This window comes from Gorilla gorilla, chromosome 2 (genome assembly GCF_029281585.2).
Source record: "Gorilla gorilla gorilla isolate KB3781 chromosome 2, NHGRI_mGorGor1-v2.1_pri, whole genome shotgun sequence".
Taxonomy (NCBI): Eukaryota; Metazoa; Chordata; class Mammalia; order Primates; family Hominidae; genus Gorilla; species Gorilla gorilla.
In genome coordinates, this window is record NC_086017.1 from 62829640 (window position 1) to 62845531 (window position 15892).

At 39.9% G+C, this 15892-nt stretch overlaps 1 protein-coding gene across 6 annotated transcripts in view; it reads right to left on the minus strand.

The window, feature by feature from the left end:
• SFMBT1 (Scm like with four mbt domains 1) overlaps positions 1 to 15892 on the minus strand; it is a 147456-nt gene that overhangs the window by 45321 nt on the left and 86243 nt on the right. For all 6 annotated transcript variants that reach the window (XM_055382663.2, XM_063703851.1, XM_031009406.3 and 3 more), the window contains one exon: positions 9915 to 10009. In XM_055382663.2, the coding sequence (XP_055238638.1) occupies positions 9915 to 10009 (95 nt within the window). The remainder of the gene's footprint in view (positions 1 to 9914; positions 10010 to 15892) is intronic.

Consider the following 15892-nt stretch of genomic DNA (forward strand, 5'->3'; position numbering starts at 1 on the left):
AATCAGAATCAGCTTGTCAATTTCTACCTAAAATTTTATATATATGTATTTTTTGAAATTTAATTTGTTTGCAGTAAATCTACAGACCTAGTTAGGGAAAACTGGTATCTTTATAATAGTGACTCTCTCATTACATGAACAAGGTGTATCCCTTCATGTATAAAGGTCTTTATTTTACATCAATAATGAATTGGAGTTGCCTTACAATTATTATTATTATTTTTTTTTTTTTTGGAGACCGAGTCTCTCATTCTGCTGCCCAGGCTGAAGTACAGCGGCACAATCTTGGGTCACTGCAACCTCTGTCTCCTGGACTCAAAGGATCCCCCCACCCCAGCCTCTGATGTAGCTAGGATTACAGGTGTGCTCCACCATGCCTGGCTAATTTTTATTTTTTATTTTTTTTGTAGAAAAGGTCTCACTATATTGCCCAGGCTGGTCTCGCATTCCTGGGCTCAAGCAATTCTCCCACCTTGGCCTCCCAAAGTGCTGGGATTACAGGTGTGAGCCACTGCACCCAGCATCCTTGCACTTTTATTTACATTTAATCCTAGACATTTTATGTTTCTGATGTTACTGCATTTTCATTTAGTTCCAAATATTTCAAAGTTTCCCCTGAGACTGCTTATTTTATCCATGTGTTATTCACAAGTGTGTTGTTTTATCTCTAAGTAACTAGGGACTTTCCAGCTATCTTTCTGTTATTGATTTCTAGTTTAATTTCACTGTGGTTTGAGAGCACACTGCATGATTTATATTATTTTAAATTTGTTAAGGTGTGCTTTATGGGCCTGCGTGTGGTCTATCTTTGTGAATGTTCCATGTGAGCTTGAGAAGAATGTGTCTTCTGCTGTTGTTGAAGTAGTCTATAGACGTCCATTATATCCAGTTGACTGATGGTATTGCAGAGCTCAACAATGTCCTTACTGATTTTCTGCCTGCTGGATCTGTCCATTTTCGATAGGAGGGTGTTGAATTTTCTGACTAATAATATTGAATCCATTTGTTTCTCCATGCAGTTCTACCAGGTTTTGACTCGTGTATTTTTACATTCTGTTGTTAGATGCACACATTTTAAGGACTGTTACGTCTTCTTGAAGAACTGACCCCTTTATTATTATGTAATGTCCTTCTTTTTTTTTTTTTTTTTTTTGACCGAGTTTCACTCTTGTTGCCCAAGCTGGAGTGCAGTGGCGTGATCTCGGCTCACCGCAACCTCTGCCTCCTGGATTCAAGCGATTCTCCTGCCTGAGCCTTCCTGAGTAGCTGGGATTACAAGCATGCACCACCACGCCTGGCTAATTTTGTATTTTTAGTAGAAACAGGGTTTCTCCATGTTGGTCAGGCTGGTCTCGAACTCCCGACCTCAAATGATGCACTCATCTAGGCCTCCCAAAGTGCTGGGATTACAGGCGTAATGTCCTAACATTCCTTGCTTTGAAGTCAGCTCTGTCTGACATTAATATAGCTAGCTACTCTTTTTGTTAGTGTTAGCATGGTATATCTTTCTCCATCCATTTACTTTTAACCTATATGTCTCTTTATATTTAAAGTGCTTTTTATTATAGACAACATATAGTTGGGTCATATTTTTTGATCCACTCTGATAATCTCCATCTTTTTAACAGTGCATTTAGACCACTGACATTCAAAGTGATTACTGATATACTTGGATTAATATCTACCATATATGTTAGTGTTTTCTATTTGTTGCCTTGTTCTTTGTTTCTATTTTGTCTTCCACTCTTTATCTGCCTTCTGTGGTTTTAAAGAGGCATTTTATATTATTCCACTTTGCCTTCTTAGCATATTATATTTCTTCTAACTGTTTTTAGTAGTTGCCCTAGAGTTTACAATATACATTTAAACTAATCCAAATCCAATTTGTGATTTAAAAAAACCCTTATAATAACAATTCTAATTCTGCCATTTCTTCCCCTGTATCATTGCTACCATTTATATACGTAAGCATGCCTTAGCATATATTTATACATAAGCATACATAATCAAATAAATTGTTGCTGTCATTACTTTTTTTGTTTGTGTTTTGAGATGGAGTCTCGCTCTGTTGCCCAGGCTGGAGTGCAATGGTGCAATCTCAGCTCACTGCAACCTCCGCCTCCCAGATTCAAGCAATTCTCCCGTCTCAGCCCCCCAAGCAGCTGGAATTACAGGCACCCACCATCATGCCTGTCTAATTTTTGTATTTTTGTAGAGACAAGGTTTCACCATGTTGGCCAGGCTGGTCTTGAACTCCTGACCTCAGGTGATCCACCCGCCATGGCCTCCCAAAGTGCTGGGATTACAGGCGTGAGCCACCGCGCCCGGCTGCTGTCATTATTTTGAATAAACTGTTATATGTTCCCTCAATAAAGAATAAGAAATATTAGGCCAGGCATGGTGGCTGATGGCATAATCCCAGCATTTTGGGAGGCCAAGGCAGGAGGTTCCCTTGAGGCAAGGAGTTCAAGACCAGCCTGGGCAACATAGCAAGACCCATCTCTACCAAAATATATATATATATATTTTTAAGTTAGTCAAGCATGGTGGTGGGTGTCTGTAGTCTCAGCTACTCTGGAGGCTGAGGCAGGAGGAATGCTTGAGCCTGAAGCTGCAGTGAGCTAGGATCACACCACTGCACTCCAGTCTGGGCAACAGAGCAAGACTCTTATCTGAAAAAAAAAAAAAAAAAAAAAGAAGAAGAAGAAGAAAAGAAAAATCCAAGGTTTTCTTTTACATTTTAAAATTCCTTCTCCAAAAAAAAAAACACACATTCCTTCTCTAACACTCTTTTTTTTTTTCCTTCCTCAGAAACCATGCAAGCAAGGATAGAGAGGACTGAAATAGTTAAGGCATTTAAAGCAAAAAGCCACTAATTTAGAGCTGTGTATCAAGCAAAATTATCCTTAAAAAGTACTAAAGATTTTCTCAGGCAAACAAAAATTAAGGGATTCTGTCACCAGTAGACCTGCCTTGCAAGAAATATTAAAAGAAATTCTCTTTTTTTTTTAGATGGCATTTCGCTCTTGTTGCCCAGGCTGGAGTGCAGTGGCATGATCTTGGCTCACTGCAACCTCCACCTCTTGGGTTCAAGTGATTCTCCTGCCTCAGCCTCCCGAGTAGCTGGGATTACAGGCGCTTGCCACCAAGACTGGCTAATTTTTATATTTTTAGTAGAGAAGGGGTTTCATCATGTTGGCCAGGCTGGTCTCGAACTTCTGACCTCAGGTGATCTACCCACCGTAGCTTCCCAAAGTGCTGGGATTACAGGTGTGAGCCACCGTGCCTGGCCCAATTCTTTACAAAGAAGGAAAATTATATCAGTCAGAAACTCAGATCTACATAAAGAAAGGAAGCACATTAGAAAAGAAATAAAAGAAGGTAAAATAGAATCTTTAATTTTTCTTTTGTTTTTTTGAGACAGAATCTACTGTCACCCAGGATGGAGTGCAGTGGCACAGTCATAGCTCACTGCAACCTCAGCCTCCAGGAATGAAGCGATCCTCCCACTTCAGCCTCTCTAGTAGCTGTGACTACAAGTACATGCCACCATGCCCAGCTAATTTTTAAATTTTTTGTAGAGACAGGGTCTCACTACGTTGATCAGCCTGGTCTCAAACTCCTGGGCTCAAGCAATCTTCCCACCGTGGCCTCCCAAAGTGCTGGGATTACAGGCATGAGCCACTGTGCCCAGTCTAATTTTTCTTATTCTGAATTGAACTATCAGATAATGGCTTTTTCAAAATAATAACAGCGACAAAGTATTTGGTGATCATAGCTTATGAATATTACAGCTTATAAATTAATGAATGACAGCAATGTTATAAGAGACATGAGGGAGGAATTGGTAATACTTTGGTATAAGCTACTTGCACTACCTGTGAAGTCGTATAGTGTTACTTGAAAGAGGACTTGGATTAGTTGTAAATGTATACTGCAAACTCAAGGGCAACCACTAAAAAGAAAATTGAAAACATGTTAAGAGCACTGTGTTAAGTTAAACAAGACAGACAAAAAAGGACAAATATTACACAATTCTTATGTGAGGTACACAGAAAGAAGAATAGAGGTTACCGGGGTGTCAGGGAAGGACAGAATAGAAAGTCAGTATTTAGTGTACACAGTTTCTATTTGAGATGATAAAAAAGAAGTTCTGCTGATGGATGTACAACATTGTAAATGTACTTAATGCCATTGAACTATGCACTTAAAAATTATTAAAATGAGGCCATGTATGGTGGCTCACATTTGTAATCTCAGCACTTTGGGAGGTCAATACAGGAGGACTGCTTGAGCCCCAAGGGTTCGAGACCAGCCTGGGCAGCACAGTGAGACCCTGTCTCTATAAAAAATACAAAAATTAGCCAGGCATGGTGGTGCATGCCTGTAGTCCTATCTGCTCAGGATGCTGGGGTGGGAGGATTGCTTGAGCCTAGGAGTTCAAGGTTACAGTAAGCTATGATTGCACCACTACTTTCCAGCCTGGGCAGGGTCTTACTTTTATCAGACCCTGTCTATGAAAATAAATAATTAATTTTTAAAAATTATTAAAACGGCAAATTTTATGTATATTTTACCACAATAATTTTTTTAATTTAGTCGTTGCCGAAAGGTTTTCAATATGCATCTTTAATTGCAGTCTACTTACAAATGACATTTTACCACTTCACATGTTATGTAAAGATCTTAGAATGGTATACTACTCCCAATCTTCTGTCCCATCATTTGTGTTATTATAGTTACATATGCCATAAACACACAGTAAATTTCTACTAGTTTTGCTTCAAAGTTATCTTTCAGAGATATTGAAATTAAGAAAAAATAAACTTTTTATCAATCTACATTTATACCACTCCCATAATTATTTGTGTAGATTCAGGTTTCTGTCTTATAGCAAATTCCTTCTGTCTTAAGAAGTTTCCTTACTGTTTTTTGTAGTGTAGGTCTCCTGGTGATGAATTCCCTTACTTTGTTTTCCTTTAAAAAGTCTTTATTTCTCCTTCACTTTTGGATGAAATTTTTGCCAGATATAGAATTCTGGGTTAAGTTTTTTTCTTTCAACATCTTAAAAATCTTACCCAACTATCTTGGTTGCACAGTGTCTGAAAAGAATTTTCCTCTTTCTCCTTGGTTCTCAGTCTGAATATGATGTGTCTGGGTGGGTTTTATTCGTTTAGTAATTATTCTGTTTGCATTATCTGAGTTTCTTGAATCTGTGGTATAGTATCTTTCTTTTCTTTGGAAAATTGTCCATCTCATCAAATATCTTTTCCTCGCTCTTCTTTTTCCTTCTGAGATTCCAATTATAAATATATTACACTTTTTGATATTATCTCACACTGTTGGTTGCTCTGGTCTCTTTTAAATTCCCACTCTTTTTTCTCTTTGTATTTCAATCTGGGCTATTTCTATCGATCTGTCTTCAAGTTCATGGATCCTTTCCTCAGCTGTGTCAAATCTACTGGTGAGCCCGCCAAAGGTATTCAACTTTGTTATCACATTTTTCATTTCTATTATTTCTATTTCATTTTTTCTAATAGTTTCCATCTCTGCTGCAATTCCTTTTCTGTTCATGCATGTCCTCCACCTATTCTGTTAGAGCTTTTAACATATTAATCACAGTTATTTAAAATTCCAACATCTGGGTCACATGAGTCTGGTTCTGTTGATTGCTTTGTCTTTTGACAGTTTGCTGTTTGTCTCTTGCTTCTTTATGTGCCCCATAGTATTTGGTTGGAAGCCAGACATTATGTATAGAACAGTCAAGACTGAGGCAAATAGTATTTATGCCTGGAAATAGGCACGTTTCTTCTTTTCTTAGGACTTTAGTTTGACAGAGAAAGTGAAGTCAATCTAGTCAGAAGTGAAGCTGGATTTGTGTTTTATTGTTGCTATGGTGCATTCACAAGTACACCACAGGCTTCAAATTCCTCTAGTATTATCTAGGATTTAGGGTATAGGCTCATTTGCCAGAGGGTTTTTCTTTTTATCTCAATGTCTGCTGTTCCACCCTCAGATTTAGGTCTTTTGTTGGTGACTGCACCTCAGAGACCATCTCTCTCCATGCTCTTGCCTCTCCCATACAACAGACCGCCATTTTTCAACACTCTCACTTGGTGGTGGGGGACAGGTATGAGAGAGTACTCTGTGAGACTCAGCCACAGTCTCAGAGGCTCTGTGTCCCTGCGTCTAAGGAGTGGGAACTTCTCAGTGATCCTACCTGTCCCTCAACTGTAGGGAATCCATAATGCTCCAGTATGTATTCCTATCCCTCTCTCAAGGTACAGAGGGCTTATTTTCCCTTCTATTCTACTTCCCAGGGTATAATGGGCCTGTACCTTTGTGGCAGGATTAATAAGAGTTTGTAATCCTTCCCTAACAGTGTAAAGCTTTTGTCCTAGAGCATGTAGGTAACACTTAGTGTCTTTCCCACAGTGCGTGCCTTTTCTTCCACCAGAATGCACACGAGCAAGGCTTTTTCACTCTTTGAGACCCTTTCTCCCTGCAAATCTGATTGACCTCTAATTCCTCCTTCCTGTGCTCCAAATTGGATCCTGTAAAACTCTTGCCATAGGCCTGCACATCCATCTCCTTTGATTTGGAGATCTGAGTTCTACCAGCTTTGCCTATGATCTGCTAGCCACAAGCATCCCATCTCAGAATCTCCCCACACCCATGCTTTATTTTCACTGTATTTGGCAGCCCTTCACCACACATTATGATTCAGATTTCCTACATTTGACAATAAAGAAGTTTTGCATTTGTTTTCTACTCTCCCGGTTGCTTTGTCATTCAAAGAGGAAGAGGTGAAATCTGTTTCTTTAACGTGATATTTTTAGAACCAGAATCTTTGTAAGAAAATTTGTTCTCCATTTGAATATTAGTACAAATAAATAAGCTTGGGTAAATACATATCAGAATAAGAATAACACCAAAAACAAGAATTTGAAGGTATTACATAACCACTAAATAGGCTTTCCATGTTAAAGAAGAATATTGAAAACAATTAGAAAAGATTAACCAATGCTGCCGAGACCAGCTCGGCTGGGGAGAACCTAACCCAGTGGTGCTAGAGGAATTAAAGACACACACACAGAAATATAGAGGTGTGAAGTGGGAAATCAGGGGTCTCACAGCCTTCAGAGCTGAGAGCCCTGAACAGAGATTTACCCACATATTTATTAACAGCAAACCAATCATTAGCATTGTTTCTACAGATATTAAATTAACTAAAAGTATCCCTTAAGGGAAACGAAGGGGTGGGCCGAATTAAATGAATAGGTTGGGCTATTTAACTGCAGCAGGAACATGCCCTTAAAGACACAGATTGCTCATGGTTTAGTTTGTGTCTAAAAAATGCCTTTAAGTGGTTTCCTGCCCTGGGCGGGCCAGGTGTTCCTTGCCCTCATTCCCATAAACCCACAACCTTCCAGCTTGGGCGTTAGGGCCATTATAGACATGTTACAATGCTGCAGAGATTTTATTTACGGCCAGTTTTGGGGCCAGTTTATGGCCAGACTTTGGGGGGCTTGCTCCCAACAATGCAATATGAAATAAAATCCTTATCTGAAATATGTAATTCTCACCACTTTAAGAGAGATATAAATGAACAAAGAATAATCAAAAAGGGCAGCTAACATGACTGAGTTTTTACACACGGAAAACTAAAAATAGTGGGACTCACTGTGCACGGTGGCTCATGCCTGTAATCCCAGCACTTTGGGAGGCTGAGGCGGGTGGATCATGAGGTCAGGAGATCGAGACCATCCTGGCTAACACGGTGAAACCCCATCTCTACTAAAAATACAAAAAACTGGCCGGGCGTGATTGCGGGCGCCTGCAGTCCCAGCTACTCGGGAGGCTGAGGCAGGAGAATGGCAGGACTCTTTAGCATATAAAGACAACAGCTAAAAGAATATGGTTTATATTCACAGACAACACTGACTGTGCATCAGTGTCTTCACAAATCCTAGAACAAAAGAAGTATGCCCTATTGAACATTGCTATGGGCTAAACTGTTCACCTCAAAATTTGTATGTTCAAACCCTAAGCTCCAGTATGACTGTTTGGATATAGGCCCTTTATGAAGGTTGTCTTAGTCCATCTGGGGTGCTACACCAAAATACCTTAGACTGGAAAATGTATAAACAACAGAAATTTACTGCTCACAACTCTGGAGGCTGGAAAGTCCAAGATGAAGGCCCCAGGGGATTCAGGATCTGGTGAGGGTTCACTTTCTGCTTCAAAGATGGTGCCTTCTTGCTGTCTTCACATGGTGGAAGTTGAGCAAACAAGCTCTCTCAAGCCTCCTTTATAATGGTACTAATCCCATTCATGAGAAAAAACCTTTATGGCCGAATCACCTCCCCAAGGCCCCACCTCTTCATACCAACGCAATGGGGATTAGGTTTCAACATATAAATTTTGGGAGGGCACAAACATTTAGAGGTCATAAGGATGGAGCCCTGATCTAACAGAATTGGTTCTTCTTCCTTTAAGAAGAGACACCACAGAGCTCTTACTGTTTGTACCATGTGAAGACACAGCAAGGTGGTAACTATCTGCAAGCCAGAAAGAGGGCCCTCACCAGAAAGCAGCTACACACCTAGGCTTTCAGTCTCCATAACTGTGAGAAGATAAATGTCAGTTGTTTAAGCCACCTAGTCTATGATATTTTGTTATGGCAGCCCAAGCAGACTATGACAAATATGAAATAAGCAGTTTTAGAATTAATTATTCTGTGTGTTTTAAGAGGGAGTTAGAGTAAACAGGTTAAAAACTAGGTCTAGGATGGGCACAGTAGCTCACGCCTGTAATCCCAGCACTCTGGGAGGCCAAGGCAGGAAGATTGTTTAAGCCCAGGAGTTTAAGACTGGCCGACATGGTGAAACACCATCTCTACTAAAAATTAGCTGGGTGTGGTGGTGTACACCTGTAGTCCCAGTTACTTAAGAGGCTGAGGTGGGAGGGTCACCTGAGCCCAGGGGGTTGAGGCTGCAGTGAGCTATGATGGGCGATGGAGTGAGACACTGACCCCCCACCCCCCTCACCAAAAAAAAACCTAGGTCTAGATATAAATTATAAACAAAATTTGGGGTACTTTCTTACATTCTAAAGTCATTACACAGGGCAAATATGTTGTCATTGACAAGGCATTAAACTGGGTTGTTAGGGCATAAAACCAGGCTGCACAGGCCACTAATATGACATGTAAGTATGCATGTCATACTTATGTTCTGCTCAGTAAGAGTGACAGCAAATAATGCTATTGAAATTACTTTCAATGAATGCAACAAAGTAAATGCAACAAAGTACAATAATCTTTTTCAATTTATAAGGTTTTTTGACAAAAGTAAAGGAATATTCATAAATGGTCAAAAAGATAAGTCATGCATTGAGTGGCAGAAAATATACAAAACCAAAAAGGATTTTAGAATATGGCAAGTGTGACCAGGCACAGTGGCTCATGCCTGTAATCCCAGCACTTTGGGAGGCTGAGGCGGGAGGATCACGCGGTCAGGAGATCGAGACCATCCAGGCAATGGTGAAACCCCATCTCTACTAAAAATACAAAAAATTAGCCGGGCGTGGTGGCGGGCGCCTGTAGTCCCAGCTACTCGGGAGGCTGAGGCAGGAGAATGGCGTGAACCCGGGAGGCGGAGCTTGCAGTGAGCCAAGATCATGCCACTGCACTCCAGCCTGGGCGACAAAGCGAGACTCTGTCTCAAAAAAAAAAAAAAAAAAAAAAAAAGAATATGGCAAGTGTTCTTACTAAGGGTGGCAGGAGGAAAGAAAAAGCTCTTAAATTATTTCAAGTACCACAAATTAAAATAACTTTAAATTCTCTAATGATAATACAGAGATTAGAAATAAAGGAATATAACACCAGTAAGGCAAATACGGTTATTGCTTACATGTTTAAAAGACCCATAGGGAACTGCTGTGGACCCTGTTTCTTCTAGATAATCTTCCCAGCTTAATTCTACCTCTTCCATACCAGAGCCAGCATCTAGAATTAAAAATAAAACAAAAACAGGTGAATCCCAATTAAAGAAAACTCAAGGTATAAAAACATAAACCTAATAAACCTAACTTTACAGAATTTACTTCACAACTAATTTTGCACAAAAGAATTAAGTGGGGTTTTGTTTTGTTTTTGTTTTTTAAATGATAGGTGCCCTTAGTGCACTGACTGTCAATGAATCTTCACAGAACAGCAGTTTGACATGCTATCTCTTGCTGAAGAGGCACCCAAATCTAGAGTTCACCCAAATGGATCACATAAAACTGGTAGGAGTATAAACCATTACTATCACTTTGGACTGAAATTTAGTATTCTAATGTCAAACATTGAAGATACTTAATAAGCATTTCAAACTTAAATTTTCAACTTGATCCTTTGTTAGTACTCTCTGAGTGAAAGATACTCCTAGTAAATATTTTACCTTAATAAAAAAAAAAGTGTCATTATCCTTGCCTCCCTCCCTTTTTCTCCATACCTTATATCCAATCCATAGAAGAATTCCGTAGGTACTATCTTCAAAATATATCCAAAAGCTAGAAATATCTCCTAACGTCACAACTAAATCAACTAGAGAACCAAGAGCAAACAAACCCCAAAGCTAGCAGGAGACCGGAAATAACCAAAATCAGAATGGAACTGAAGGAGACAGAGACACGAAAAACCCTTCAAAAAAATAAACAAATACAGGCACTGGTTTTTTGAAAAAATTAATAAAATACCTGTAATCCCAGCACTTTGGGAGGATGAGGTGGGCAGATCACTTGAGGTCAAGAGTTCGAGACCAGCCTGGCCAACATGGTGAAACCCCGTCTCTACTAAAAATACAAAAATTAGCCAGGCATGGTGGCACATGCCTGTAATCCCAGCTACTCAGGAGACTGAGTCAGGAGAACTGCTTGAACCCAGGAGGCAGAGGTTGCAGTGAGCCGAGATCGTGCCAGTGCACTCCAGCCTGGGTGATGGAGCGAGACTCTATCTCAAAAATAAATAAATAAATAAATAAATAAATAAATAAATAAATAAATAAATAATAAAATAGAACACTAACTAGACTAATAAAGAAGAAAAAAGAGAAAAATCACATGGACACAATAAAAAATGATAAAGGAGATATCACCACCGATCCCACAGAAATACAAACAACCATCAGAGAATACTATAAATACTTCTATGCAAATAAACTAGAAAATTTACAAGAAATGGATAAATTCCTGGACACATACACCTTCCCAAGACTGAACCAGGAAGAAGTTGAATCCCTGAATAGACCAATAACAAGTTCTGAAATTGAGGCAGTAATGAACAGCCTACCAACCAAAAAAAGCTCAGGACAGATGGATTCACAGCAGATTTCTACCAGAGGTACAAAGAAGAGTTGGTATCATTTCTTCTAAAACTATTCCAAAAAAACTGAAAATGAGGCACTCCTCCCTAACTCACTTTATGAGGCCAGCATCATCCTGATACCAAAACCTGTCAGAGAAACAACAAAAAAAATAAAACTTCAGGCCAATATTCCTGATGAACATCAATGCAAAAATCCTCAATAAAATACCGGCAAACAGAATGCAGAAGCACATCAGAAAGCTTATCTACCATAATTACGTAGGCTTCATCCCTGAAATGCAAGGCTGGTTCAACAGACGCAAATCAATAAACGTAGTTCATCACATAAACAGAACTAAAGATAAAAACCACATGATTATCTCAAAAGACACAGAAAAGCCTTTGAAAAAATTCAACATCCCTTCATGTTAAAAACTCTCAATAGGCTAGGCGTGGTAGCTCACGACTGTAATCCCAGCACTGTGGGAGGCCGCGGCAGGCAGATCACAAGGTCAAGAGATGGAGACCATCCTGGCCAATGTGGTGAAACCCCGTCTCTACTAAAAATACAAAAATTAGCTGGGTGTGGTGGCACGCACCTGTAGTCCCAGCTACTCGGGAGGCTGAGGCAGGAGAATTGCTTGAACCTGGGAAGCAGAGGTTGCACTGAGCTGAGATCATGCCACTGCACTCCAGCCTGGTGATGGAGCGAGGCACTGTCTCAAAAATAAATAAATAAATATAATAGGCTGGGTGCAGTGGCTCATGTCTGTAATCCCGGCACTTTGGAAGGCCGAGGCAGGTGGATGACAAGGTCAGGAGTTTGAGACCAGCCTGGCCAACATAGTGAAATCCCATCTCTACCAAAAATACAAAAAAATTAGCCGGGCGTGGTGGCATGTGCTTATAGTCCCAGCTACTCAGGAGGCTGAGAGAGAAGAATCACTTGAACTGGGGAGGTGGAGGTTGCCGTGAGCCGAGGTTGTGCCACTGCACTCCAGGCTGGGCGACAGAGCGAGATTCCATCTCAAAAAATAAATAAAATAAAATAAAATAAAAACTCTCAATAAACTAGGTATTGATGGAACATATCTCAAAATAATAAGAGCCATTTATGACAAACCCACAGCCAATATCATACTGAATGGGCAAAAGCTGGAGGCATTCCCCTTGAAAACTAGCACAAGACAAGGATGCCCTCTCTCACCACTCCTATTAAACATAGTATTGGAAGTTCTCGCTGGGGCAATCAGGCAAGAGAGAGTGATAAAGGGTATTCAAATAGGAAGAGAGGAAGTCAAACTGTTTGCTTGCAGGTGACATGATCCTATATCTAGAAAACCCCATCGCTTCAGCCCAAAAGCTTCTTAAGCTGAGAAGTAACTTCCACAAAAATCTCACGATACAAAATCAATGTGCAAAACTCACAAGCATTCCTATACACCAACAACAGACAAGCAGAAAGCCAAATCATGAATGAACTTCCATTTACAATTGCTACAGAGAATAAAATACCTAAGAATACAGTTAACAAGGGAAGTGAAAGACCCCTTCAAGGAGAATTACAAACCACTGCTCAAGGAAATCAGAGAGGACACAAACAAATGGAAAAACATTCCATGCTCACAGACAGAAAGAATCAAAACATCATGAAAGTGGTCATACTACCCAAAGTAATTTATAGATTCAATACTATTCCCATTAAACTACCACTGAAATTCTTCACAGAATTAGAAACAAATTTCACAGGAAACCAAAAAAGAGCCTGTATAGCCAAGACAATCCTAAGCAAAAAGAACAAAGGTGGAGGCATAACCCTACTTGACTTCAAACTATACTACAAGCCTACAGTAATCAAAACAGCATGATACTTGTACAAAAACAGACATCTAGACCACTGGAACAGAACAGAGAACTCAGAAATAAGATTGCACATCTACAACCATCTGATTTTCAACAAACCTGATAAAAACAAGCACTGAGGAAAGGATTCCCTATTTAATAAATGGTGCTGGGAGAACTGACTAAGCCATAAGCAGAAAATTGAAACTGGATTCCTTCCTTACACCTTATACAAAAATTAACTCAAGATGCATTAAAGACTTAAATGTAAAACCCAAAATTATACAAACCCTAGAAGAAAATCTAGGCACTAACATTCAAGGCATAGGCATGGGCAAAGATTTCATGACAAAAACGTCAAAAGCAATTGCAACAAAAGCAAAAATTGACAAATGGGATCTAATTAAACTAAAGAGCTTCTGCATAGCAAAAGAAACAATCACCAGAGCGAACAGACAACCTAAAGAATGGGAGAACATTTCTGTAATCTCTCCATCAGACAAAGGTCTAATATCCAGAATCTACAAGGAACTTAAACAAATTTACAAGAAAAAAACCCAACAACCCCATTAAAAAGCGGACAAAGGACATGAACAGACACCTTACAAAAGAAGACATTCATGTGGGCAACAAACATAAAAAAAAGCTCAACATCACTGATGATTAGAGGAATGCAAATCAAAACCACAATGAGATACCATCTCACGCCAGTCAGAAGCCAAGAAAACAGGCTGGGCAGGGTGGCTCATGCCTGTAATCCCAGCACTTTGGGAGGCCGCGGCAGGCGGACCACTTGAGGTCAGGAATTCAAGACCAGCCTGGCTAACATGGTGAAACCCCATCTCTACTAAAAATACAAAAATTAGCCAGGCGTGGTGGCGTGTGCCTATAATCCATCTACTCAGGAGGCTGAGGCAGGAGAATCTCTTGAACCTGGGAGGCGGAGGTGGCAGTGAGCAGAGATCACACCACTGCACTCCAGCCTGGGTGACAGAGTGAGACTCTGTTTCAAAAAAATTAAATTAAATTAAAAAGTCAAGAAACAACAGATGCTGTTGAGGCTGCAGAGAAATAGGAACACTTTTACACTGTTGGTGGGAATGTAAATTAGTTCAACCATTGTGGAAGACAGTGTGCCAATTCCTCAAAGACCTGGAACCAGAAATACCATTTGACCCAGCAATCCCATTACTGGGTATCTACCCAAAGGAATATAAATCATTCTATTATGAAGATACATGCACATGTATGTTCACGGGAGTACTATTCTCAATAGCAAAGACATGGAATCAACCCAAATGCCCATCAACAATAGACTGGATAAAAAAAACCTGGTACATATACACCATGGAATACTATGCAGCCATAAAAAGGAATGAGATCATGTCCTTTGCAGGGACATGGATGGAGCTGGAACCCATTATCTTCAGCAAACTAACACAGCAACAGAAAAGCAAACCCTACATGTTCTCACTTATAAGTGGGAGCTGAACAATGTGAAAACATGGACACATAGGGGGGAAAAGCATACATTGGGGCCTGTCAAGGGGGACAGGGGGAGGGAGAGCATCAGGAAAAACAGTTAAAGTATATTGGGCTTAATACCTAGGTGATGAGTTGATAGGTGCAGCAAATCACCATGGCACATGTTTACCCATGTAACAAACCTGCACATCCTGCACATGTATCCCGGAAATTAAAAACAAACAAAAAACATATTTCATATCGAATCACTTCCCACCATATCTACTGGCTATCTCTAGTCCAAGGTCTAACCACAATATCTTCCACCTTTCAATTACACTTAAAATCTAAAATCTGTGGGACACTACAAAGGCCGTACATGACCTGATCCCTGGCTGCCTACCCTACCACTTTATCCCCAGCCAGACTCTCCAGGCTCACCACATTCGGGTGACAATGAGGTTCCTGCCATTCTTTATCATACTCTTTCTACAAACCCTCTACATTTGCTATCCCTCAACTCAAAGAATCATCTCCCAGTGTCCTTCATGCTCCATTTCATTCAAGTCTCTACTCAAATGTTCGTCTTCAGAAAGGCAACAGTATCCATCTTTAGGCTCTGCTTCCCTTTTCTTCATGGCATTCATTCCTATTGACAATATACCTGTTAGATCATAAACTCCATAAAGTCAGGAATTTGCCACCTAGATTCTTACAATACTCTTGTTAAGTGAGCCAAGACTCAAATACTCTATAATCCAATAATCTCACTTCACATAAACTCCCTAAGAGCAGGGATGGTTGTTTTGTTGTTGTTGTTGTTGTTGTTGTTGTTCACTGACGTATTCCTCCAGAACAATGCTTGTTATATAGAAGACTCTCAATAAACTGCTGAATGAGTACACCCTAGGGGAAACCATACTCCACATGACCACAAGGAGGTAAATATAAGGATGTTCATCACAGCAGCATTTGTAATATCAACAAACTGGAAGCAGCAAGTAGAATAGATAAGTTATGGCAACCCTTCAATGGAATACTACTATACAGCAGTTGAAATGAATGCTAGTGTTGACACAGATAAGTCTCAAAAACACACATCAAGCAGAAAAGGCAAGTGCGGAATGAAAAGCACAGCTAGGTTTCAAAACAAAACTTTGCAGTGTAATGTTTATGAATACATGCATATTAATATAAGAGTGTAAAGAAAAGGATGAAAAGAATATGTATCAACTT